Source organism: Melospiza georgiana, chromosome 22 (assembly GCF_028018845.1).
Source record: "Melospiza georgiana isolate bMelGeo1 chromosome 22, bMelGeo1.pri, whole genome shotgun sequence".
Taxonomy (NCBI): domain Eukaryota; kingdom Metazoa; phylum Chordata; class Aves; order Passeriformes; family Passerellidae; genus Melospiza; species Melospiza georgiana.
In genome coordinates this window covers 9,393,367-9,419,903 of record NC_080451.1, presented here as the reverse complement: position 1 = coordinate 9,419,903, position 26,537 = coordinate 9,393,367, and the positions used below count along the sequence as shown (strand labels likewise).

The following is a 26,537-nucleotide window of genomic DNA, read 5'->3' as shown; positions in this document are numbered from 1 at the left end:
AATAAAGTAATTAATTAGCCTTCTGATAACCATGGAGTCCTCCTCATCATTCCTCCCAGAAGGACCAAGTGTGTGTGTGTGTCAGGACTGCTGGATGACAGTCACAAGATTCTAGGCAGTTGAGCTGGGCAGATTCAGTTTAGATGTAATGTAATATAGAATAATATAGAATAATAAAGTGATTAATTAACTTCTGACATCCATGGAGTCCTCCCCACCACTCCCCCAGACTTTGGGCACAATCTCCCTGGTGATTCTGCAGAGCAGCAGCCCAGCTGAGGGAGCAGCACGTACACAGATGGCGTTGATGTCGGACTCGTGGCCGGTGAAGGTTTGCCGGCACATTCCTTCTCTGACATCCCACAGCTTGGCAGAGGCATCGCAGGCACCAGAAACAAAACACCGGGCATCGGGGGCAAGGGACAGGCTCATCACATCTCCAGTGTGCCCAGTGAATGTGGTTGTCTGCTGACCAGTTTCTATGTCCCAGAGAGCACTGAAAGAATCATTCAAGAGGAAAAAATCAGCACGACTGCGCTCCTTTGTGAGGTTTTTTATCATTGCTGAGGTAAAACTCCCAAGTATTAATAACAAGTATTAAAACTCCAAGTATTAATAACTCCAAGTATTGATCTTGATAATGGAAAGAAACATTTTTGGCTGAATTATTTGGCTGTTGCAGATTAATTGTACAAAAATGAATTGTGCAAAAATTAACACATCTGTGCTACTTTGTGAGGTCTTTTTATCACTCCTGAGGTAAAACTCCCAGTATTAATAACATCGATCCTGATAATGGAAATAAATATTTTTGGTTGAATTATTTGGCTGTTGCACATTATTTGTGCAAAAAATAATTGTGTAAAAATTAATTGTGCAAAAATCAACACGTCTGCGCTCCTTTGTGAGGTTTTTAATCACTCCTGAGGTAAAACTCCAAGTATTAATAATATTGATCTTGATAATGGAAATAAATATTTTTGGTTGAATTATTTGGCTGTTGCAGATTAATTGCATAAAAATTAATTGTGCAAAAATTAGTTGTGCAAAAATCAACACGTCTGCGCTCCTTCATGATGTCCTTTTATCACTCCTGAGGTAAAACTCCCAAGTATTAATAACATTGATCCTAACAATGGAAATAAACATTTTTGGTTGAATTATTTGGCTGTTGTATACTATTTGTACAAAAATCAACACATCTGTGCTCCTTCATGGGGTCTTTTTATCACTGCTTTTTATTCAGGTATTAATAACATTGATCCTGACAACAGAAATAAATATTTTTGGTTTGGATGTTGTAGACTAATTTTGCATAGAAGACCTTAAAGCTATCCTTAATTTTAAAACATTGGGAGGGTTTTAAATTGAAAAATAATGGAAAAAACTGGTGACTGGCACTGAGGGCTGCTCATCCCAAAGTTCTCTGCCATGGCTGCTATCCAGTACTACCACAGCTTCAATTAAACAACAGTGGTAAGGCCACAGCAAAAGCTGAGCCAGCATTTCTCATTTTATAAACTCACAGAGGATGAGTAACTTTGTGAATTATGTCTGATCTTAAAGTTGCAAGCCAGCCAAATCACTACAACAGTGATAATTAAGAGTATAAAAGGATGAAAGAACATTATCACCTCCTTAAGAAGAAGCCTAAACACTTTAGGAAGTTGGGATTTTTAATTTCTGTAATTTCTCAGCAAACCAGAGCCAGCAGCAGCAGGTTCAAACCAGGTAAACAAGATGTGCCTGCACTTTGATAAAGTCCTTTGATGAACTGAGGTGATGGCAAGGACAGCTGCAGAATTACTACACAACTCCTGAAGCAGCTGTGTTCTCTTACAAAGAGCATCATTTCTACAAACCCTCCCATTTTGTTAGAGTTTACTGGGTTCTCTAAACACCAACACATATTCAGAAACATTTTTTAGTTTTAATCTCATATATATTGCACAGCTTCTCAGAATCAGGCATTCAGAGAGACTGGCATTGTGTAGGACAGGTATTTATTAGACAACCTCTGCTCTAAGTGCTGCTCCTTGAGAGAACTGCAATGCTTTTAAGGAATAGATATAATAGAAAAATCCATGAAAAAAAGATGGAGGCCTTTTTTAGTTCAGAAGCCAGTATTTATGAAGATATACACCTACATTCTCCTCAAAAAACCCAGCTATTGTCACTGGAGAATATTTTCTAGGAGCTCTTCTGAATAACAATGTTAGCTACATTCTGTATTAGAAATATCCAAACATGACTGTTTGAGTAATAAATACTGAACACAAAAGGAGTTTTGAGGAAAATCATTAGGCTAATACAGTTATTTCTGAAAACCAAATAGTCACAGGAAGAAAATTTCCCAGAACATCTTTACACAGAATTAGGTCAGGCTCTTCAGAACATGGGCACAAGGAAACAGCCAAAGCTCACAGGGCTGAAATTACCAGCACAAAGTGACATTTGAGCAGTGTCACCAGAGTGTTGAGGGTGATGATGAAGTTCCTGAAGGACAAAGTTTCCTTCAGGCACAGAAAATGGGTGAGAAAAGCCCTTCTGGCAGTGCTGTCCCCATGTCCCAGCTTACCAAGTGGTGTCGCCAGAGCTGGTGACGATCTGATTATCATCCAGGAAACGACAGCAGGACAAGTAGCCTGGAAACAGAAGAAAGGTGCACAAATAAGGCCAGAGATTACCCTGCAAAGGCAAACTGGTCTGCTAATAAGCTGCTTCCTCCTCTCCTGGACCTGCAGCAAAACACACTGAGAGCCTAAAATGCAACAGATGATTTTTGTATGGGAATCTGCAATATTTTTGTGGTTTGGCTCTTTAGAGACCACCCCAACCTAAGCAGAAGAAGGGGGACAAAATGTGCAATTCCAGTGTGGAATCCACTGGCCAAGGTGGGCAGGATCCCAGTGAGCCTGCACTGCACACACCCAACTTTCTAAGGAAATCATCTCAGTCTCATCCAGCAGCAACAAATGCTGATGGCCTCAACTGTATCAAACCATTGAGCAAAATAAAATGCATTCCTGGTAGGTACACAGACCTGAGCATGGACATTGGATGTTTCCCAACAGAACCAAAGAAGTTCATCTGGATGCTCTGAAGCATCTTTTTTCCTGAAATCCCATCTGCCAAACCATCAGTGGAAGCACTCTGATTACAGAATCAGCCTGCCTGCCAACCACCTCCATTTCACAAAGCACAGAATTCAAACTACAGCAGAAAATATGAAAACCTGCAAACATCAACTTCCAGCTTTTAAGTTTTTATTCCATTTTACAGCTGAAAAACTGTTTAAAAATACTTAAAACCAAGCAGTCTGCAGCTAAGCTCCTGCCTGAGAAAAGAAGTAGATTGCAATTAGGAAATGATGTTTAAAGGAGTTTTTTTTTGATTTTCACTGTGCTGAGGTAACTGTGAGCAGCACCCACCTGTGTGCCCAGCGAGCTCACGGCTGACACGGACATTCCCTTCACGAGTTTTCAAGTTATAAATGGAGCAGATGTTGTCCAGCCCACCACAAGCCACGTAATTGCCAGAGGGAGCATATGCACAAGTCATGACCCAGGAGGAGCGCAGGGGAATGGCATGCACCTGCAACACAGACAGGTCAGCACTTCACCTGCAGAAATTGCATTCAAAAAGAAGTTTTTCACCTGTCCCTCAAGACAGGATCATGTTTTTGGCACAGAAGCAAGAATAAAACAGCTGTTTGAGTGTTGAACTATTTTGAGGGTAACTTGCATATGGGGCTCGTCAGAACAAGCAGTGACGTAATAAAACCTCAGATTTGCTTCTCCTCATTCCAGTGCCATCAGCAATTTTGGTCCAAACTGAACAATTTCGTTTCAGTGCTCTGATTACTATTGGTTTATTATAGGTTCAGGAAAATATTGACTTCCAAGCACAGTCAGCAAAAGTGCCAATTCCAGGCTAAGATGCTGTGAATGAACAAGTAAGGAAATCGCTGCTGCCACTGCCATTAAATCCTTCTTTGGAAACCCACTGCAAGCAATCAAGCTTCACATTTAAATAACTACCCCATGGTTCCTTGTCATTCTCTGCTCAAAGAACTTTTTTTAGATAATTATAGAATCTAAACCTGTTTTGTCTTGTTAACTCATTGTGTTCATCCCTTAAATTTGTTCATACATTCTTTAGTCTTAGACTTATGGTGATATTTCATGCAATATTAACAATGTGCCTGATTTCTTAAGGAAAAATTTCATTAGAAGCAGAGGAACAGCCAGGAATCAGTGGTCCTGCAGCAACAAGCAGCTAAAAAACCCCAACCCTGTCCTAAAACCACAACCAGTTCATTTTTGGAAGTCTCCTACCAAGAAGTCTAGAATATTCCAAAAGTCTCTACTATTTGGAATATTCACTTTGAGCCATTTTATTTTATCATTAGGCAAAGATCAAATTGATGACAACTTCAAGTGTGTTCTGGAACTGCCAAAAGAATATTGCATGGATTAATTAGCATTGATGTAAGAATTGAACATATCAATACAGAAATCATGGATGCAGTGATGATTTCACCATCCTGAGCAGTCACAGTAATTTAGATGACATTTACCTGCAGGCTGGGGTGAAAGGATGAGGATGAAGGTAAAAATGAGAGGGCTTAATTTTAATTTGCAAACCATATTATATTAACTTTTTACTAAAGTGATGCCATTTGCTCCAATGCACTGTAACACTGATTTTAATGCTATGAGCAGCCAAGTTAGGAAAATTTATCTGGAATAAAATCAGACTAAAGCAGCTCTGTCAACTTAACCACAAGGAGCTACACGGGAATTGTTGCCAGCCCTGGAACAGTGGCCATGATCAGTAAATACTAATCACTGTCAAATGAAAGTAAAAGTAGTCCTGAACTGCCTCATGTGATTGCAGCCACCAAGAGATGACTCATTAGAACATGTCAGGTCTTCCAGGACTTCACTGCAGACAACAAATTCATCTGCCTATGCCAAAATCTCTGCCCCTTCTGGAGCAAGATGCTCATCACTGCCTGCTCACTGCTAATCACTTTCCTGCAGTATTAAAACAAATTAAAATATTCTTTAGAAGGAAGTCTTTCCTTGCTCTCCATTTGTGGTGCACATTTTCACACACTGAAGACACTGCTGTGTTCTTTACATACAACTTGATTGTTTTAGAGAATTCAAAATTTGGATTTAGGACCAGGAAAGCAATAGAGCCAAAATGATGATGGGCAATAGTTCCTCCTGATGCTTTCACAACTGAATTACACAGCAATGGATCAGCTGGCCTTACCTTGTTTGTAGTATAGCTGTCCCAAATTATAAGTTTGCCATCCTGGGAGGCACTAACTAGAAGCCTAGGGAGGAAACAGCAGGGAAACACAATCATTGTGGGCAGCCAAGGTGATGAACATTGAAAAGGAAAGAGAATGAAACCTGTGGCATTTAGTTTCTCCTTAAATTAATCAGGAAAAGGAAAAAAAAAGGAAAAGAAAGACAACTGATAATGGCATCTACTTTATTTCCACAGCTCCTCAGAACCCATGTGGTACCATTACTGTATTTTTAGTAGACAAGGACTGGGATTTTGGCATCAAATGTAGGCTTGGGTTACAAAAACATGGAGGAAAATGGTGGCATTCAGTGTTTGACTCCTCTCAGGATTATTAACTCCACGTGCACCCAGCTTTGCAGAGAGATGCAGCCCCTGAGGCAGCTCTGCACCCACCTGGAATCAGTGCCCCAGTGCATTGCATAAATTTTGGCCAGGTGTCCCCGGAGTGTTCTCCTGGTGCGCATCTGGATTCTCCCCACGGGGTCGATATTGGCTGTGATCTGAGACAGGACAAGGCCACACACTCAGTTCCTCCCTTCACTGCCCTCAAATAACATCTCACACACAGCTCCCACAGCCCCACATTCTCAATACTGATTTTTTTCCATTCACAAGTTATGTAATTTTAAGTAGCACGTCTTTATTACACCACACAAGCAGCCTATTGCATTTACAAACACTCCCAGAAATTTTGTTTAGGTCCTATCTTCTTAGACTTCTAGGATTTCAGACCTTTGATCTGGGTTTTCTCCTCCTGCACAGATAAATGTGGCAGACACTGAAGAAGTTTAACCTCAGCAGGCCTTATGGTTCTGATTAGCAGGGTAACAACAGTGCTGCTCCCAGCTCCAGGGCACAGCATTATTTTCCATTAAGCAGCAGAAATGTGCCCTGAGTCACTCCAAGAAATCTCTGCTCAAGGCCACTGCTCTCAGGAGCTGGACAAACATGTACTTATTTCTGGAAGAAAACACCCAAAGGCAAAATAAAAAAAAAAATTTGCTACAGGAGGCAAAACCAGATTCACCTTTTTACAGCATTTGTTTTTTGTAAAGGAAATATTTTCTTAATTCCTGTTAAACTCTTGAAATTCTTACCTGAGCCAGGGTGGCATCTGCACATGCTTTCCTAGCATCCTACAAGAGAAGGAAATTAGAGAAATTGGATGGAGTTCTGTACATTTCTATCTCTCTTTTATCAAGTTAATTAAGCCCCCTGAACCCAAGGTTCAGAGAACATTTCTGTCACCCAGAGAGGACCCACACTAACAGCAGCATTACCATAATGCACTGCCTGCTGTCAACATATACTGTGCATTTAATTTGGAAATTTCTTCTTCTTTTGGAAGAAAGGCAACAAGACTTTCCCCACAAAGACACTCAAGCAGTGGAACTGCTTGTTCAGAGAGCCTCAGAGGTTTTTAAGAACTTACTGGACAGAACTCTGACAAACTTAACCACTGACCTTATTTTTATCAGTTTTTTAAACTTTAGTTATGCCCTAGCACATACAAAACTTCAGCAAACATTCATTTTCATCAGCAATTTTGTTCATTGCTTCTGTAACTATTACAATATAAAAGACCAAAAAGTAATTTTCTACAGCAGCCATATGTGCTTGCCCTTTCCTCATTACCTCTGGCATTGGGGGAACATTTCAGGCATCATTTCTGCCCTGCCCAGCACACACTCCTTTGGGCTGGGGCACAATACTTACTCTGATTTGGTTTTTCAGCTGCTCGGCCTCCTGGCGTAACTGGTCAAGCTCGCTCATTTTCCTGTGCTAAAGGTGTGCTCCACTGCCACCTCTGAAACAACCAGAAATCTGAAAAACAGCCACAAGCAGGACTATTAGAAAAAGGCAGAATTTGAAATTATAAGTATTTTCAATCACTTCAAACTTGAAAAGAAATAGCAAACTGATTTATAAACACGGGTGGAAATGTGTGGCTGAAATCCCCTCAGTGTAAGGATGTGCTTTGCTTCCATCAAATAGAATTGGATTGATTTCTCTCCTGCAGGCCTCCTCCTTTTTTCCTTTTTTTATTCCTTTTTTCATGTTGTGATTCATTTTGTATAAATTCAACTTGTCCAAGACTGAGTGAGCAGGTAACACCAATTTTAGATGTGGAAGTCAGAACTGCCCTGCAGCTCTTCAGAGCAGAGCAAGGAACCCTCCCAGAACAGAAAAAGGATTTACCCTGACACAAGCACCTGCAAAATGCTCTAAGAACAGTCTGCAACACCACAGTTATGAAAAATGTTGTTCTGCTATGTGGAGAAAAGGAATCACTCACAAATGTTCAGGGTTTTATTTGGTAACTGCTGAAATGTCTGAGATCCCAGAGCAGACTGTGACAAGAACGGGTTGTCAGAGTAAAATCAGGGATTTTTTGGGTTGAGGGCAGGAGTTTGAGAAACCACATCCATCCATCAGACACTTCTCCCCTCTAAGCCTCTGTTTTCCCAGTATCCATAGGCACCAAATTACATTTATATATTTTATATTGGAATATTCACTTTGAGCCATTTATTTTACCATTAGGCAAAAATCAAATTGATCTTTGCAACACAGAGGCTTTAGGAAACATCACAACCACTGAAACCACCTCAGCTTTGCCTTTAGAGCTGCTCAGTTATTGGGCTGTTCCCCAATATCACAACCGTTAATATTTCCTATGAAACGTACAACTTATCTTTGAAAATCTCTGCTCCAGAAAGATACTGTTGGCATTTTCTACAACATTCCACATCCCCAACTCAGCTGTTCCTTAATTTTGTGTTTTAAAATTTCTGCAGCTTGATAGCAATGGAAGATGCTGAAGAAACATGCTGATGAATTTTATCTTTTACTGCAGAACAAATTAATTGGTTCCAATTTCAAATACTACACAGAACACCTGGAGTTTATCAATTGATATTGCTAATGTGTGATTTTAGAACATTTTATTAGCCTGAATTGACCCTTTGCCATTAAATAAAGGAAATGCTTTGCTAGCAGCTTTACATATTATTCTGTTAGGAATTAATCAGCTTATTTATCTTTGCAAGCATGTGGGGTTTGTTTTCCTCTCAAAGCCCTTCCCAAGGAGAAAGATGAGGAGAACTTCCACATTTTTATGCAGCCACAATAACAGAGAACAGACTGTCAAGGTAAATTAGAGTAGTAGAACAAACATCACTGTTAAAAGAAGCTTCAAAATAGTTTAGGCTTCAATATTCCCTAAATATTTCTATCCCCCATAGCCAGACTTAGGCTGCAGCTCTCTCCACAGTAGTTATTCCAAACTGAAAACCTCTAGGAACAGATGCCAGATCTTGTCACAGCATCATTTACCATTTTTTCCTCTTCTCTGAAACCCACAGTATCTGAGAAAAGGAATTTTAGTTGGCTTCTCTCCCAAAACTCACTCACACAACTCCAAGGCCCTTTCCCTTCGTTTGAAACTGGGTTTGTTCCTCTCCCTGCTGCTCCCAGGGTCATCTCTAAGCCCCCTGAGGATTGCTTGGTCAGCTCAGCCCAAATCCAGCTAAGACAAAACCCATCCTGAGTATTTCATTATCCTGCTTTTCTCTGGAATGCTCTTTTGTTTTCTCAAGCTGTTTTGTTCATTTTACATCTCAGACAAACACTCTGGGCTGGATATCTGTTAAATTTTGGAGCATGTCACACCTGGTAAAACACTAATGCACTGCTTTTGTCACAAAGGGTTAATTTAGAATAAACTGTGATTTTTCAGATCTTTCAGCTTCTTCATTTGTAGTTCTGCCATTCTCTGAGTTAATATACAATTTCCCACTAAGCAAACACTGACCACTCCACACAAAGAATTTAGAGATGCTATCATTCCTATTTCAGAGCAAGAAATGCCAAAACTTTGGTGCTCTGCCCAAGGTCACAGCAACTCACTGATGAGATGCAATAAAGACTCAGGACACCAAGAATTCAGCTGCAGGTACAAGGATCCACAGGGAAGATTTTCCATATTTTACATGTAGCTTTATTTAAAACTACAATAGAGGAATAATCTCACGTCAGTCAGAGCAGATATCTCTCCTTAAAATAGCACCCATTTCTTTCTGCAGAATTTGTGCACTGTGAGAGAGAATTCTCTGGCATTTAAATGAAACAAAGCTTTGCATGGAACAGGGAGATGAACCCTTACCATAGGAAGAAAGTCACATTAAGAAAGTTCATTTTCCCATCTTGAAGATAGATCCACTCTGAGAATTCCAACTTAGCCCCTGTGCATCCCAAGCAACTCCAAACTGAGCTGCCTTTCTGCCAGCATCCATAGGAATTGTTTAAAGCACATTTCCACATTCTCTTCGTAGTCTTTGTTGTTTCAACATCAACAGGAAGTGCTAATTCCTGCCAACAGGACTGAACTCACTCAGGAAATGACAACCCTGCAGCAGCCAAGGGCTTTAAAATATAGGAGTTCTCTGAAGTAAACTGTAAAATTGATGGGACAGACAGCAAACCAGCTTGGCTGTTCCACTATTTCTTTTATACTGAGCTTTAGACAATTGAATTTATGGTAGAAATACGAGATCTGTGGGAGGAAAAAAGGGTTCCAGCCTCCCATGTCCTTTTCAGCTATGCTGTAAATCAGAGCTTACTAGTATTGTATTTTAAAAAGTATCTTTAAGGGGATCAGGTGAGGTCAGAAGAATGTATGGGGGAAAATGCTTTTATCCATTCTCACTCTTGATAGATGGGAAATTTTATACAGATTTATTTATATTACAGACATGGGCCATATATTGAACAGTCTCTGCTCAGCACAAACAAGCACAACTGAGTATCATGAAATAGATTTTTATTTCTTGGCATGTTCTAAAGGCATTTAAACAAGAAAGTTTCTAGAAGAATCTGTAAGCTTGATGTGGATGCTGATCCTATTTCTGCAATTTTCAAAGAAGTTACTGCATTCCAAATCAAGGAAAAAAGTCACTGCTCAAGTTCCACACTCCTTTCCCCAAATTCCCCCAGAGTTGTGCAGAAATAGGAGCCAAACCCCTGCTTACCTCACTTTGCCTGGCCTATGTCAGTGTGTCCCTGCAGGCAGCTCCTCAGGAATAAAATTCACTTTCTCCGACCCCCTCAAGACCTTCCCAGGGCTGAAGTGCTTAAGTGTCTGTGCTCTAAGCTTATTTGCCCTAATCCTGTTGAGCAGAGCACCTTGTGGGTAATTCTCCCCTTGCTGGGCAACAACCTGTGCACCTCAGGGCATTCCCTGTCCCCCTCCTCCAGGTGACCCAAATCCCTCATTTCTGACAAGGAACCCATGGAAAAGTCACTTTGTTCCTCTGTTTCCCACACAGGAAAATCATCTGACTTTGCCTGATTTGTTACTTTCCATATACAACAAAACTTCACAATTCAGCTGTGTCAAAAGGATCAAGAAACAGCTCAAGGTTTGCTTTTCTCTAAAATGAGCTGTATTGATGTATAAAAGGATGTATGTCCAGTCAGATGTGTCCCCAACAGCTTTGCACTGAATTTTTCAGCTGCAGGAAGCCCTACAGAGCTTCCATGTGCTTCCTGCAAATGGAGATACACTCAGCATCCCAGTGGACTCACTTTTATTTAAAGAATAAGAATTATTCACTCACTGCTCAGAAAACAGTGGCAGAAAAGAACTCCACTCCACTCATTTCACTGTAACAACTCCAGTGTCCTTTCCACAGCTCAAGGTGTTAATCCAATTCAATCCAGTTATTAAAACCAAGGTATCATTAACACCCTCACATTTATTTGTAGCCTGATGCTTGAGAGCTGGATACAACTCATCCAAACACTGTTAAATCTTATTCCTCTCTGAAATTCCTCTGCTGGTAACAGCAATGAAGCAATGCTTACTAAAAATTTATTTAATTTTCTTACACCATTCCTATTAAAAAAAAAAAAAAAGGATGGAGTATTCCACCCTCTCTCAGTCCTGAGAATAATCTCTAGAAATAAAAGAAAAAACCCCACATTTGAAATTACAGCTATCATTAAGTCAAATATTTTGAATTTCTATCCCTTGCTGGTCAAACTTTGCTTGCCACAAGGTATTTTTAGCACAGCCTAACACAATCCCACCAAGCCACTGTGGATGCAAAGTCTGGTAACACAGAGGGTTTAAAGCCAAATTGTTCATATTTTACTCAAGCACAGAAACTTTCTAAGGAGGTTCAGCAAAAATCCCTTTTCTGCCACAAACAGCCTGGCTGACATGTCTTCCCTCAGCCTCTTTCCTGCCAATACCCATCACTCCAACATGGATGAAAAGCAAAATATTTGCAAAATCAGAGCCCAAACCTAACAAGGAGCTGCCAGCATGGCCAGCAGACAGTCCCAGAGCAGGACATCTGATTAAATGAAGCTGTGCTAATCTAGCAGATAGCACAAATCCTATTAGCAACAGGCACAGCAGCTTGGACATTTCCACAATGACAAAGGAATTATCCACAACTCTGTTAGTTACAGTGAGCTGACGTCACTGCCTTGGGAAAGCTGAGGGTTCTTTTTGTTTGCAGGAGCAGAGATGGATTCCTTGGCTCTCTTTTGCTCAGTGGGAAATGCACTCAGACCAGGACTGCTGGTGGAACAAATTTGAGGTGTTGTCTCTCATTTATATGAACTAAAATTGAAGAAAAAATTCAGTCCCTGAGCTCCACTTGCCTTCTAAACACAGTTAAACACCATGGTATCTATTTCTATGATATTTGTATGAGATCCATTTAAATTAATTTTCTAGGATATCTATTTAAAAAGCTGAGGGCTCTTTTTGTTTGCAGGAGCAGAGATGGATTCCTTGGTTCTCTTTTACTCAGTGGGAAATGCAGTCAGATCACAATTGCTTGTGGAACAAATTTGAGGTGTTCACTCACATTTATATGAAGTAAAACTGAAGAAAAAAAATCAGTCCCTGAGCTCCATTTGCTTTCTAAGCAGAGTTAAATACCATGATATCTATTTCTATGATATTTCTATGATAGATATTTTAATTAATTTTCTATGATATCTATTTTTAAAAGCTGAAGGTTTTTTTTTTGTTTTCAGGAGCAGAGATGTGTTTGTTTCCTTGGTTCTCTTTTATCCTGTGGGAAATGCAGTGAGATCAGAATTTCTTGTGGAACAAATCTGAAGTGTTGTGTCTCTCATTTATATGAATTAAAATTGAAGAAAAAATTCAGTCCTTGAGCTCCACTTGCCTTCTAAACACAGTTAAATACCATGATATCTATTCACATGATATTTCTATGATATCTATTTTAAAAAGCTGAGGGTTCTTTTTGTTTGCAGGAGCAGAGATGGATTCCTTGTTTCTCTTTTATTCTGTGGGAAATGCAGTGAGATCAGAATTGTTGGTGGAACAAATTTGAGGGGTTCTCTCTGTCATTTATATGAACTAAAACTGAAGATAAAACTCAAGGTCCCCCTGGATCCAGAGGGAGATATGGGCAGAGGAATAAAACCTGCTGCCTGCCTTTAGAAAACCAATAAATATCCAGTAATTGAAAATATCAGATTTAACTCTGCAAATACTTGGCCAATTAGCAAATGTTCCTCACAGACATTCAAGCTAAACTCTGGAAGGTAATGAAGATTTTACTGCTCCAAGAACAACAGTAATAATTACAATTACACAGAATATAAACTCTGGAACTGTTAGGTTCTGTTTAAATAACAGTGACACATTGAAAAGAACATTCTGACAAGAACCACTTTGCTCAAAAGAAATTTGGCCTTCTTTTGTCAAACATGGTGGAGAAGTAATTTTTCATTCATGAGAGAATGACTATTCTCATCATTTTATTTATTACAGCTCCCTGCCCCACTGAGATGAAACAGTTTCAGCTGTGCTCTCCCTGTGCTTTGCCAGCTCCCTCTCTGACAGAGGCAGGCACTCACATCTATTATTTAGCAGCTTTCCTGGCCATTTTAAATCCTTCCTGTTGACACAAGAATACACATGCTAAAGGAGAAAAAACTTACTTTAGGTTTGCATAGATGAACAGCCAAAAATCTGAATTAACCACTTTTTAAAAATAGGATTTTTCTCAGGGAGTATGAAAAAAAAATCTTTTTTCTCTACTTACATTTTCTCTCACTACAGTAGAAAGCCAACTTCTGCTGTCAAACATGTAAATTCTGGAAAAAAAAAAAGACACCAAAACCACAATTAATGTAATCCCCACAAAAGAGCATTGATTTCTCAATAAACCTAACAGGAATTAAACTACTAAAGTGCAGATATTCCTGTGAGCTAACTGAGCATGGAGGAAATGGGCACAGGTTTATTTCCTGTAACACAACCAAAAGATGACTTTGTGTCAAGCAGCTCATTTTGACCTTCTTTTCCCATAAAACTCTTGCCATCCTGAGATCATTTTCCTGCCCCAGGGACAGAGAAGTCCATGCTGTTAGAGAATTTAGGATTAGAAGAAAATACAGTATCAGTCACACAATTTTCACTGCTACAAAGTGTCCCCTCCCCAAATCAGCATTTTCAACACACTGGAATTATTTCTGTTCAATCCTGCCCCTGAGCTCCCTTTGCCTTGTAAGCACAGCTAAATATCATGATATCTATTTTATCAGAAGAAGTTACATAAACCTCCTACTAATGAGCTCAGTGAGAGCACACCATTCTCTGCAAGAGTTACAACTTTAATCACTAATGGTGTCACAAAGTACAGAGAGAATTGACACATTCAGGAACTCTCACAGGCTGGACTGCTCTGCTTTAACACACTGCTTTAGCAGCAAGGGCAAAATGTAAGAAGTTTAGGAATTGTTTTTTTCTCCAGGCAGCACAAAGCAATAATTCAGTTCATCCCAAGATGTGAAACACTGACAAGCACTTCCACATCCCAACACCTGCATCTGGCTCTGTCACACACCCAGACAGAGCTGGGGGGATGCCAGGGACCCCTCAGTGCTCAAAGCTGCCCCATCAGTACAGCTGAGATTATTGTGAGCACAAAGCAACAAGGTACTGAAGCAAAATGACCTTAAATCAGAAAATCAGCCTAAAACCCCACACACTTCCACCTGAAATCTCACACAAAATGCACATTTCTGAGTTTACAGTTCACTACAAGCTGGAGAATTTACAAACCACTCCAGTGTCTGGTATGGAGGTTAAGCTACTTAGGATATGGATCATCCTCACCCAAGCTCATTTATAGATAAACATTTTAATGCTGTGATTATGAAACCATCACAGAGTAAGCAGTTTTGCTTGTTACTGCCAGAACAACACACTTTGGGACATGAACAGTAACTCACACTTAGAGGCCAAACTCCACTCCCAGACACAAAACCATGACATGACCATTTTAAATTCTGAAAATGCAGCAACTCCTGTCAACTTCCAGAAGTCCTGATAGGAAAAAAAAAATTTGCCCTCACTACAGAGATAATGAAATCGAATGAAATTCTGAAAGAATTACCTGAAATGTAAACAAGTAAATTTATGCTGGTGCTCTAAGAGCACACAGAATACACAACAGCAAAGGGCAAAGCACACACACCATTACTGTCCTGTGCTGCACCCTCATTAATGCAGGAGAGGTGCTGCAGATTTCATTTGCCTTCTGCAAAAAAGAAAAAGAAAAACAAAACAAGCTACTTTAACCAGCCTGCAAGAAGAGCAAAGGAGCATAACAGCAAACTTTCCCATCAAAGTTGAGTTTATTTTTCAAAGGGTTAAAGTTTCTGCTGGATGCTCGCAGAACGCAGTCCTGGCAACGAGAGATATTTTCAATTCTACCTTAAAGATGGAGCTCATTTAAGGACAAAAGCAGAGAAGCTACTCATGAAAAAAAGATCTGCATTGCCACAAGCTTCCATTTTTAGCTAAAATGTAGCCTGGTAAAAGCAACATGAAAATGAGAGGCCAGTTCACTCCCTGCACCACAGCAGTGCCCAGCAAAGTCCTTGTGAGGAGCTGCCCTGGCAGCCCTGCTGAGCCCAGAGCTGCAGCTCCCTGACACCAGAACTGGGCTTCACAAACACCAGAGAACAACAAGCTCCACAGAACACTGGGAGCATGGTTCAAGTGGTTAAACCAGCACACCAAGGCAGCTGGAGGAGAGCCAGCCCCACACAGGGCTGGTGCTCCCAGTGTCCCCACATGGCCACAGCCTCCTGCTGCAAGAGAACAACCAGCACAGCCATTTGGGCTGAAAACGAGTAAATAACTCCACAAATCACAAACTTCTTCATTTCTGGGTAAAGCTGCCCTCACTGACTGCTGCTAGCCCAGTATCCTTTGTTCTTTACCGACACTGAAGCAGTCACTCTGAGCTGACAACTCAGCCTGAAATTTCAGAGAATTCACAGAATCCCCAGCTTGGAAGAGACCTTAAAGATCATGGAGCCCAACCCAGCCCCAACCCCTCAACTCAACCCTGGTACCCAGGGATGGTGACTCCAGCACCTCCCTGCTTCCTGGGAATTCCCTAAATTCTCCCAAATTCACAGAATTCCACCAAATTCACAGAATTGCCAGGCTGGAAGAGACCTTCGAGATCACTGAGTCCAACCCAGCCCCAACATCTCAACCAAACCCTGGCACCCGGTGCCACATCAGGGATGGGGACTGCAGCACCTCCCTGGGCAGCCATTCCAGAACTTTATCCCCTTTCTGTAGAAAACTTTATCCCCTTTCTGTAAAAATCTTCTTCCCAATATCCAACCTGAATTTCCCTTGGTGCAGCTCGAGGCTGTGTCCTCTGGCTCTGTCAGTTCCTGGAGAAAGAGCCCAGCCCCACCTGGCCACAGCACCTTTTTCAGGAATTATAAGATGGATAAGGTCACCCCTGAGTCTGCTTTTCTGCAGATAAACACCCCCAGCTCCCTCAGTTCTTGCTCACAGGGTTTGTGCTCCAAGCCCCTCACCAACCCAGTTCATCTCAACTCCAGGTACAAGTCTACTCATGAAGAAGATCTCAGCAGAAGACACCAACTTTTTTCATGAGGCTGGGGAAAGCAGGGAAGAAAAGGAAGACAAAGAACTTGGAAGAATATGGAAAACATTTTGAAATGTTTTCACATCATAGGAAATGTGAATAACCCTCCAAAACAGAGCAACTTCCTCAGCAGATGAAACACACTCACTGTACCCTCTCCAAAGCCATTAACAGATAAACACGTTTTCCTCTTGACCTATGGATTCAATGAAGGATTTAAACCCCAAATATTCTGGATGTAATGCCAACCTCCTCAAGACTGCTTTCCACACACACTGACTCCATGCCAAGGCTGAATATCTGAACTGTGCAAAGGCATCCTTGTGTTTAAAACACAGCAATTCATGCACAGGGATGTGAGGCCAGGAATCAGAGAAGATTCTGAGGATCTGCCCCAAAGCCTGGGATGGGATTTGCCCAGGACCCCCAGCAGTTGTCCCTGCTGTAGGAAGGTGGGAGATGTGTTCATGGGGGATGCAATCAATGTATAAACAGGTATCTGAGGCTTCATTCACACAGCTTAACGTGGATCTCAACCAACCCCAGTAAAAACTGATTTTCATGACCATTACACCACGTGAATCTTAAAAATGTCTTGCAGAACACATCCTCCTGCAAGAGTGGCACATAGGATTGTTTTAATCAAGGCACTTAAACAAAAATAACTGTACTGAAGGGGAAGAAAAAATAAAAAAATCCCCTCAAACTACCCAAAAACCAACTAGCAAACCCCAGTATCACTATTAAGATAAAGCAGCAATTTGAAGTGAAGCTGCTGTGCTGCTCTGCCCCCTGAGGCAGCAGGGATGGCTGGATGGAGCCAGGCAGTTCCTAATTCAGGAACTCCTGCACAGGTACCCAGCAGCACCAGCACTGCAATGTATCACCTCTGAGGCAGAGATAATGGCTGTGAAACAGCACTGCAAGCTGGTTTATTAAAATCATTCCTTACAGTCTGCATGGCTGATTATTATCACAGAACAGCAGCTAGATGCTCAAGGGATTATTACAGCACCTTGCCAAAGCACTGCCAGCATCCTGAAATTCCAATGTAATTAAGTCTCAAATTTCAACTTTCAAGATTGTTCTGGATACAAAAAACTCCCCAAAAATTCCCATCTTCAGTTTAATGGCTAACTAAAATGCTCTAGCAGACAGCTGGAAGCTCAAAGGATGTTTCAGGATCTGCATGTGCCCCTCCAAGGATTAGGTAATTCCAGATCAGAATTTCCTTGGGGACTGCAGAACTGGAGTCCAGAAATCCAAATCTTTGCTGTCCCCTCCTCCAAGGGCAGCTTTGAAGTCCAACCTAGAGAAGTATAAATTAATAATTCCAAATTCCTAAATCTAAATACACTTATTTGAAGTCTCCTTTCTGGGAACCACCTGCCATGTCTGTAATTTCCCAGCTCACCAAATCTGAAAATCAAGCAGGACCTTCCTAAAACAGGTTTGCCAAAGAGCTCACCCTGCTAGGGACAACAGGAGATTGTACAACTCCTTGAAAACTTCCTGAAGCACTTGTGTGGTGCAAGGCCAGCACAGCTGAATGTTTCTGTGGGAGGTTTGGCTGCTTCTGGTGCTGAAGAATTGCCAAGTTCCCAGCTGAAGCAGTTGCTGTGCTCAGTAGACATTTTTCCATATATTAGTGGGAAGCACACACAAAACAAGCATCAGGTCCATCAGTGTTAATGCTCATCTTGCAGCAGCCACGTTGGCTGGCTGGAGTGCTCACAAATTTCCATTTTCAATGGAGTGTGTGACTAAAATGATAATTACACAAGTTAAAAATAGCTGCAACTCAACAACCTGATTTCATCAGTGCTTCACTGTTACCTATAGCTCCATAGGGAAGGACAGGTTGCATTTCTGGAGGCACTGTGCTGAGAGTTTCAGAGTTTTTGTGTGTTATGTTTCAAGTAGAAGAATTCCAGAAATGTTTTCTTCCTGAAGAAACTTGTGCACTTTTTCTGCTCAGCTTCATGTATCTAAAATCACATTAGGAATTAAAAAAAATTCTCCTTATTGCACAGAACACAGGAAAATTGTTGGTTAAAGAATAAAGGTGAGTTCTACAGTTCTGGCAAAGTTCTGGCCACGTTCCTTCATCTGTAACCTCACTGACACAAACCAGCAGGAAAAACAAGGCAGAACAGACTCCAAAGCACCAAACTGCCCTCAGTGAGGCAATCCACAAGTGCCTCACTGCTTTAATCTGGCACTTCAGAATGCAAAAATAATAAAAAACCCAGAACAAACCAAATAATAACACAAAAACAACAAAAAAGCCCAAACAAACCCATCCACCATAAATAGCTGCTGCTATTCAGAAAAAAAAACCCACCAAAAAACATTAAAAAAACAACAAAAAAGAAGAAATAAAAAATTAAAATTAACCTTTTATTTCAGAAAATTAAACCTTGCAAAACCCAAATTCAGCAAGGCACTTCCACATTCCAAGTCCCAAATTGCAAGCACTGTCTCAGAGGAACAGGGCATTTCTGTCTCCTCCAAAACTGCTCCAGAATATGAATAATTCACCACAAAAGTTCAACTTCAGTGCTCAAATCCCCCAATATGCCAGAGGTTGTTGCCACCAGTAACACAACACAACACCTCCTGAAAGGCACCAAAATGCAAATTCTGCAGAATCCATCAGCTCTTCTTGCAAGGCTCCATTTTCCAAGGAGTCATCCCTCCCTCTGCTGAACAAGGAGTTGAAAATCAACTTTTTGGATGGTTCAGCACCTTCTCAAAGAGCAGCCTGCCAAGGAGACAATGCAAAGATCATGCAATAAACAGCTCTGGTGGGCTCAGGGTCCCCTCCTGCACAAATTCCAGCTGCCTGCATGGCAGCCACAACCCCATGCTGCCAAATACTCACATTTCCTGATGCTAATCCCATGACCTACATTTAAAAAAAGAATCATCCTGATGTAATATTTAAGCACAAAAAGCTGGACTCTAACAGGTCATTTCATTAATCCTTTCTAAATGCATCTGGAAGCCATGTGCATTATTAAAAAAAATCATTTTAATATTCTAGGTACAGCAGAAAATTTCTGTAAAAAACTAAAAGAACTGATATTACAAGTTTAACAGAGGCCTGAAGGCAAATGCTTAAAATAGCACTTTTTAAAAAGAAGGTCTTAAGAGATCTTTGAAGTAGTTCACTAATATTAATACCTCCTGGGACTTTAGTGACCCAAGCCCAAACATTTCCTAACTACATCTCTTCTGTCTTCCTCTCAAAGAAATTCCCATTTAAGAGCATTTTTACACTTCCTGATAAGAGGCAGGCATGGAAAGTTAACTTATTTTAAGAACAAACATTACTGGTATTTAGTGTCAGTTTTCAACAAAGTTGTATTTATTAAATCATTATAAACCAATATTCTAGATTTTATTCCAATTTATCTCCATGCAGTTAGGCCTTCTGAAGAGCAATACATTTGCAGAAAACCTCAATTTTATCCAACTATTCAGTGATGTTTTTACTGTCTTCTTTCCTGATTTTACCATTTAAAAAGAATGCAAAAAATCCAAAACCAGAGTAAAAACTTAAAATCTGCTTATGCATCAATTTCTGCTTATGCATCAATTTCTAGCTACGTTTATCAAAAAAAGTCACTGAAAATTGTCACTTCCTAAAGTATCCCTTTATCCAAACCCAGTTTTGCTGTCACACACTCCCAGACATCTCCCTTCAGACTGACAAACAAAACACATGCAGCACTGAAGGAGAATAAATTACTATTAATTAACCAACAGAGAAATGACTAAGCATTTATTACTAGATGCTTCCATCTGCAGAGCCTCACAGTACCTGAACAGTTGTTTCTTCCTTCAGCTGCCATTTCTCACTGCTTCCCTCAGCTCTTTCATCATGAACCTCCACTTTTTACTGCTGCTTTCACTTCATTTGCAAAGGCACCAGAATCTGTGTTTACCTAAGCAGGGCAGAGCACATGCAGCACAGGAATATTGCAGTCCTGCTTCAATAATTAATAACCAAAGTAAGACTGCAATATTCCTGTGACATTACCAAGCAATGCCATGGGATCAGGGTATTATCTTTTGATATAATGTGTGATTTCTCGTGTCTATCAGCTGGATCTATAGGTTTGGGGTAGGTCACAATCCAAGCTACACACAGAACATTTTCTGCTAGAAGCCAGAAATGGAAGCACACAGCTGGAGGAGGAGTTCACAGTGTCCCAGGGTGACAGAACCATTACACAGCAAATAAAAACACTTTACATGCCTGAATTCATTGAGTTGTTTCTTTTTAATGGAAGTCAGCATTAAAATCATGTTTATTCAGGTATCAAACCAAGTTTTTAATCCACACTTTAAGAACATGCTTATAGTAAATTGCAATCCTATTAAGAAATGTAATTCTTGAGAATTCCCCTTAAGTATCCAAATATTGTCTTTTAAAAGTCACTTCTGGGTAAGCCAATTTTCAAGTAGCCTTCAGTTCATTTTCTGTGATTTAGAAATGCTCAGAAGTGCTCACAAAGACTGATGGATTTCTCCAGCAGGATGATGTTCTGCCCACCTCTCCCCAAATATTTCCCAGGAGGGGCTGAGGAGAGCCCAGCATGGATCACACTGCACTGAATCCCCAGGAAATCACAAGAAATGAATGGGGAGATGCAAAACGTGGCAGAGGCACCTCCTGCTCCCAAAATCCTGAAGATTACAATGAAATCCATCAAGTGGATCAGCTGCCCTGGCAGGGATTAAAGTGTAAGGGAACAAGTGGGTTCCAAAAGCCTGCATGGGATTTCTCTCAGCTCTGCCTGCCAACACATCTGGCTTGGAATGATCTTCACCTTGTTAAAAATCATGGGCTGGTTCAGATATTGCCATCAGTGACATCAGCAGGTACACTGAGATCTTCACTACAATATTTATTACATTAGAGGAGGAAATGGGTTATGTGATCACTTATTTACAACACCAAAAAAAAACAAAAACCAGAAACAAATATTGAGGAATAGACATGAAAAATACTAACACAAAAAATAAACCAGTAACATTCTGTGCCTGCATAAGCACAGGAAATCAGCAGAAATCCCCATTATTGTATTTGGTATTTCCATACATTTTAGCTCTGCTATTTTATCAACAGGAGCTGAATCATCCATTTTGTTCTGCATGTGCCAGCTAATAAAGAGTCAACTGAGTCAAGGGAGAACCAACTGCTTCCTGTCTACACCCTTTTAAAAAACACAACCAACTTCCAGAAAGCCACACTCAGCCACCCTGCTTTTACATCCTTGCAAGTAAATCCATTTAAAAACAAGGATGAAGGGTGAAGCAAACTGCCATAGCTCTACTCTTGATCTGAGGGAGACATTTCCAGACCCAGAGAGATCCTTTATGGCCAGTTTGCCTCTGAGCAGCATTTCCCTGCTTGCTGAGCAGCTCCCAGGCTGCCATGTCTCAGTGCACCAGGGCCCACAGACAATAATGAGGGGCACTAATGAGAACCACATTGTGCTTCCAGGAGCAGCAAGGCAGTCCATGTTCTACCAAACCCCAATTGTGCTTCTCCAAACGGATCAAGAGCTGCACCCAAAATGCTTTTTGCTGTCAGCATCAAATCCTGAGAGAGCACTTCAGAATCCAGGGATTCTTCCTCCTGCTCTGCCTTAGAAGCACTCAGAGAAAGCAAGCAAGCTCCCACTGTATTAAGCTTTTATGAAGTAAAAATAATAAGGAGAAAAATGCAAGAGAAGCAACAAAAGTGAGCCCATCTTGGAGGCAGGCTGGACCTGAGTTGATAACTACCTCCTCACCACAGCTGCTGTCACATCTGCCCCAACAAAAATAGGGGAGTTAAGACATTGGAACAAACCATCTGCTCCTTTGTGCCTCTGCTACACAGACTGTACAAAGCCTCAGAGATCAGCTAAAAGCAAAATATTCATTCTTTACAACCATGGAAAAGATCTTTATCCAAGCCCTAGCTAAAAACCAGAATACATTCAATTCACTGAAATAAGAATGTAGTGTTCAAACAGCACAGTGATCTTCAGTGAGAGATTAACAGAGCACTGTTAGAACAGTTTAGCTATACCATGACAAACAGCTGCTTCCCAGCACAGTCTGAAGGAAGAAGCATTTCAGTGGACCTTAAAAATCAACAAAATATATTATATGCATATAACAGATAAAAGATACTCAGCAGAGATTAAAATATGGCATTTCTCACATCTTTTCACCCAAAACAGACTGAGCAATACTTCCTTCTCCAGGCCCAAAATCAACATGCCCCATCTTTAATCAGTGTGCAAGCAGCTCCATTCGTTTGGAGAGCAATGATTTATGCTCATTGATTTCTCCCAATTCTGTATTTTGCTACGAACTGTTTGTACAAAATAAGGTACAGGAGAACAGGAAAAGCAAGGCTGAGCCTGAAAAGTGGAGTAACACAGGAGCCCTTGAATGCATCAGACTGAGAAGTGCAGCTTGGGAACACACAAGGCAGCAGTGCTGATAGGAGAGCACAGCCCAGGGCCAGGATCACAGCAGAGAGCACAAAGGTACAGCAGGAAATACTCAATTCACCCTTGGACACTCCTCTTCCCAAGGGATCTGCTCTAACTCTCTGAAAACTTCTGCTGTTCATCTTTAAATATCAATTGCATTCCTGGAGATGGCATCTATCTTGTCAGGTGATCAAAATATAGAGGAAAATATGATAAATAGGAAAAAAAAGTAGGTAACACCAGGGAATTAACTGAGAACAACAAAACTGAAAACATCAGAAGATAATGCCACCTATTTAATGGAAAAAAAAAAATACCTGCAAAGTGGTGCCAAAGCAGCAGCCAGGTTGGGTGGTTGAGCCCTGGAGCTGCTGGGGTTGTGCTCTGACATTCAGCCCCTCTGGAGGAGCCCTGGGTGCTTTTCTGGAGCTGCTGAGGTTCTGCTCTGACATTCAGCCCCTCTGGGTGCTTTTCTGGAGCTGCTGGGGTTCTGCTCTGACATTCAGCCCCTCTGGACAAGCACTGGGTGCTTTTCTGGAGCTGCTGAGGTTCTGCTCTGACATTCAGCCCCTCTGGGTGCTTTTCTGGAGCTGCTGGGGTTGTGCTCTGGCATTCAGCCCCTCTGGGTGCTTTTCTGGAGCTGCTGAGGTTCTGCTCTGACATTCAGCCCCTCTGGGTGCTTTTCTGGAGCTGCTGAGGTTCTGCTCTGACATTCAGCCCCTCTGGGTGCTTTTCTGGAGCTGCTCAGGTCCTCCCTGCCTCCCCTCTGGATGAGCACTGGGTGCTCCCCCCCAGAACCTCTGTCCCTGAGCCAGCCCTGCTCAAGCTCCCCCACCCCAGAGCAGCAGAGGCACTCAGGATAAACCACAGCACTTCCTGCAATGCTGAACTTCAGAACTTCCTGAAACTCATCTGCTGCCCATGGTTAGGAGAAGAAAGAATTGGAAGTCAAACCAACCAGTTTGATTTCAGTGTCCAAGGTGTCCATGATATTTGAGCTTCCACATACAGAAACCCACTTCCCCAGCAGCTGAGGCACTTTTTGAAGACTCCACTACTTTGTGAAGATTTCAATTTCAATTCATTAACAAATGGTTCCTGCTGAGTTTTATTTTCTGTGAGTACTCCCCAGCATTGCCACAAGGAACCTGCCCAGTGAGCCTGCAGGCAGGGGGCAGATAACCTCTGCCAGCTGCAGAGAAATGCAGCACAAGTGCAGTGCCAGGAGCATCAGGAGCCTGCCCTGATCTTTGTCCAGGCACCACCTTTGTTACACACACAGCCTGACTCCAGAGCTGCCATGCAGGGAATGTGCCACAGGAACATCAAACATCTGCTCAGCAAAGCTCCTCAACCAGGACAGATCAGCTTCTTTCAACATTTCAGCACACTATCACATTCACTTTGTTTTTCTAGACAAACAGAGAAAATTACCACACCAACCTCCCAACATATTTGTGAAAAACAACAAAACCCCTCAGAGTTTTGGGAAGCAAAATGATAAAATGCAAGAGGACCATGAACAGATTTCCTCTCAGCATCTTGAGGCAGTGTAGGCCTGCTCTGTTCAGCTCTGTTGTGTCACTACATTTTGTTTCCAGTAAATAAGTTTTGTATTATGCAGTTATAGCTATTTTTTTTAGATTTTTAGATATTGAAGCCTAAGTTTACTTTTTAATTTTGAGATTCAAGCATTGCCACATTCAACACATACCTTGAACCACTTGGTTGATACACCAACATGTATCAGCTCCAATGTAATTTAAATCAAGTTAAACACGACACAACTTCACACATATGACTAAACCAGACTTTCTGCAATGGTTTTCACCACCAAGATCTTACAGGAAAATATCAGTATTGCACATATTTCAAACTAAGAAGTAAGTTCAAGGACTTGTGATCAGTGCTGTTGACAGAGTGAACATTTCTGCCTGGCCTTACAAATTTTACTACTGAAGATAACCAAGCATTGACTTTTAAGATCTCTGCATCAACAAAAAAAAGGCAATTTTCTACCATCTTCTGCGTGGCTTTAACCTTGGAGCTTTGACCCACCTCCTACCCCTCATTTGTTTTGGTAAATCTCTTAAATACCTACAGAACTCCAAACATTGGGACTGAATACAAAGTGGTTTGTGTGATAGAAGAGGTTGAATTTCTCCAGTTCCCCACAGATTTCAGAAGGGCAGCAGCTCCCCAAGCTTGCACATCTGGACAGGACACGAGATCTCCAACAACATCTGTAAGCTCAACATCCTGCCCAGGCACCCTCAGGAAAAGAAATCTGGGAAAATATCCCATGTTAGCACAGATGTGCCAGTGAGAAAGCCCTTCCAGTACAGAACACCCCATTAATACTGGCCATGTGTATTTCTGCATCAATTCAAGTTAAACTCCAATTTTGAGGCTCACAATTAAAGATTCTGCTGTCAGATCACTGTTGGAAATTTTAATGTTTCACAAAAAATACAACAAAACCCACTCAGCTTGTCAAATAATTCATGGTTCTGCAAGTAATTTTAGATAACCTCTATTTATTGACAGATTTTAGTAAATCCTGAAATGGCAGGATAAACACAGAGCACGTGTGCCTGAGAGGACTTTTAAGATGGTTCCCTACCCCTAACCCAAGCCAGGAAAAAAGCCAGAAATGCAGTAAGAAATGAAAATGTACAGGAGGAACAGCTCACCTGTAACAGCTCAGCAGAAACTCTTTTTCTTTAAGAAAGAAAATAACAGAGCCATCAGCGGCTGTGATGAAGGTTACTGTAACAAACACAATCCCTTCCTGTCAGCGAGGCCAACACCCACAGCTGCCTCCCTCAAAGTCACACAAAAGCCTTGAAATTCCTCCTTTATTCCCTCTTCCCCAAACCAGTTTGATTTTCTAATGAGGATGAGCCAAATCAGCACTGATATCTGAACTGATAAAATATTCCCCAAACCTACTTTCACACACAGCATGGATGGAACTCTGAGTTTCCAGAGAAGTATTTTGGTTTTACTTTTTTTTTTTTTTCCGTCTTTGCTGGGGGAAAAAAAAAGAACAAGCTTAAAATAGTGACAAAAATCTATACATAGCTTTGAATATAGGACCACGTTACATAAAGCTACAAAAAATTATCTAATCTATCTAATTACAGATAATTAATATTTTCTTTTTTTGGGGAGTGCTGGCAGGCATTACTGCAGTTTTCAAGAAGACATCAAAAATATTCTCATCTGAAAAAAACATGATAAACATAACTGGCATGAAATTGTAGGCAAACCTTCTTCAGATCAAGGTAGGAACAGAGAGAAAAAAAATATTTAAGTATACACAATTAAAATAATCCTTATAACATCTAGAGTGTAATAGAACAGAAGACTAAACAGAAAACTTTAGAAATTGCAGTGATTTGACAAGCTGATATTCTACCTCCTCCAATTAATAAACTTATTTTTAATGAAGCAGTTTCAGGCAAACTACTTACAGAAATGAATTCCATTTCCCATTAAAATGGCAACTAGGTTTTTAATCAGCCTCTTTGCCTTCACTGCATTAAATGCTACTAATCTTTCCCTCACCAAGTTCTAAATGTGATCTGTGAAAAGAACTCTGAGATTCAGCCTGTCTTTACCACCCTCAATGACAGAGCCACCTCACAGCTTTGTCTCCTTTAAGCTCCCTCAGATCACCTTCCTCAGGCCTTCAGCCTCACTTCCACTCATCCATCATCAGGATTCCAAAACAGATCAA

General features: G+C 41.0%; 1 protein-coding gene across 5 annotated transcripts in view; it reads right to left on the bottom strand.

Moving 5' to 3' along the window:
• Nucleotides 1-26,537, bottom strand: part of GNB1 (G protein subunit beta 1) — a 38,904-nt gene that overhangs the window by 5,973 nt on the left and 6,394 nt on the right. For all 5 annotated transcript variants that reach the window (XM_058039251.1, XM_058039248.1, XM_058039249.1 and 2 more), the window contains exons 2-9: nucleotides 13,419-13,470; nucleotides 7,042-7,149; nucleotides 6,423-6,461; nucleotides 5,719-5,825; nucleotides 5,284-5,347; nucleotides 3,432-3,594; nucleotides 2,579-2,645; nucleotides 295-496 (exon numbers count right to left, since the gene is read on the bottom strand). In XM_058039251.1, the coding sequence (XP_057895234.1) occupies nucleotides 295-496; nucleotides 2,579-2,645; nucleotides 3,432-3,594; nucleotides 5,284-5,347; nucleotides 5,719-5,825; nucleotides 6,423-6,461; nucleotides 7,042-7,098 (699 nt within the window). In that variant the 5' untranslated portion in view covers nucleotides 7,099-7,149; nucleotides 13,419-13,470. The remainder of the gene's footprint in view (nucleotides 1-294; nucleotides 497-2,578; nucleotides 2,646-3,431; nucleotides 3,595-5,283; nucleotides 5,348-5,718; nucleotides 5,826-6,422; nucleotides 6,462-7,041; nucleotides 7,150-13,418; nucleotides 13,471-26,537) is intronic.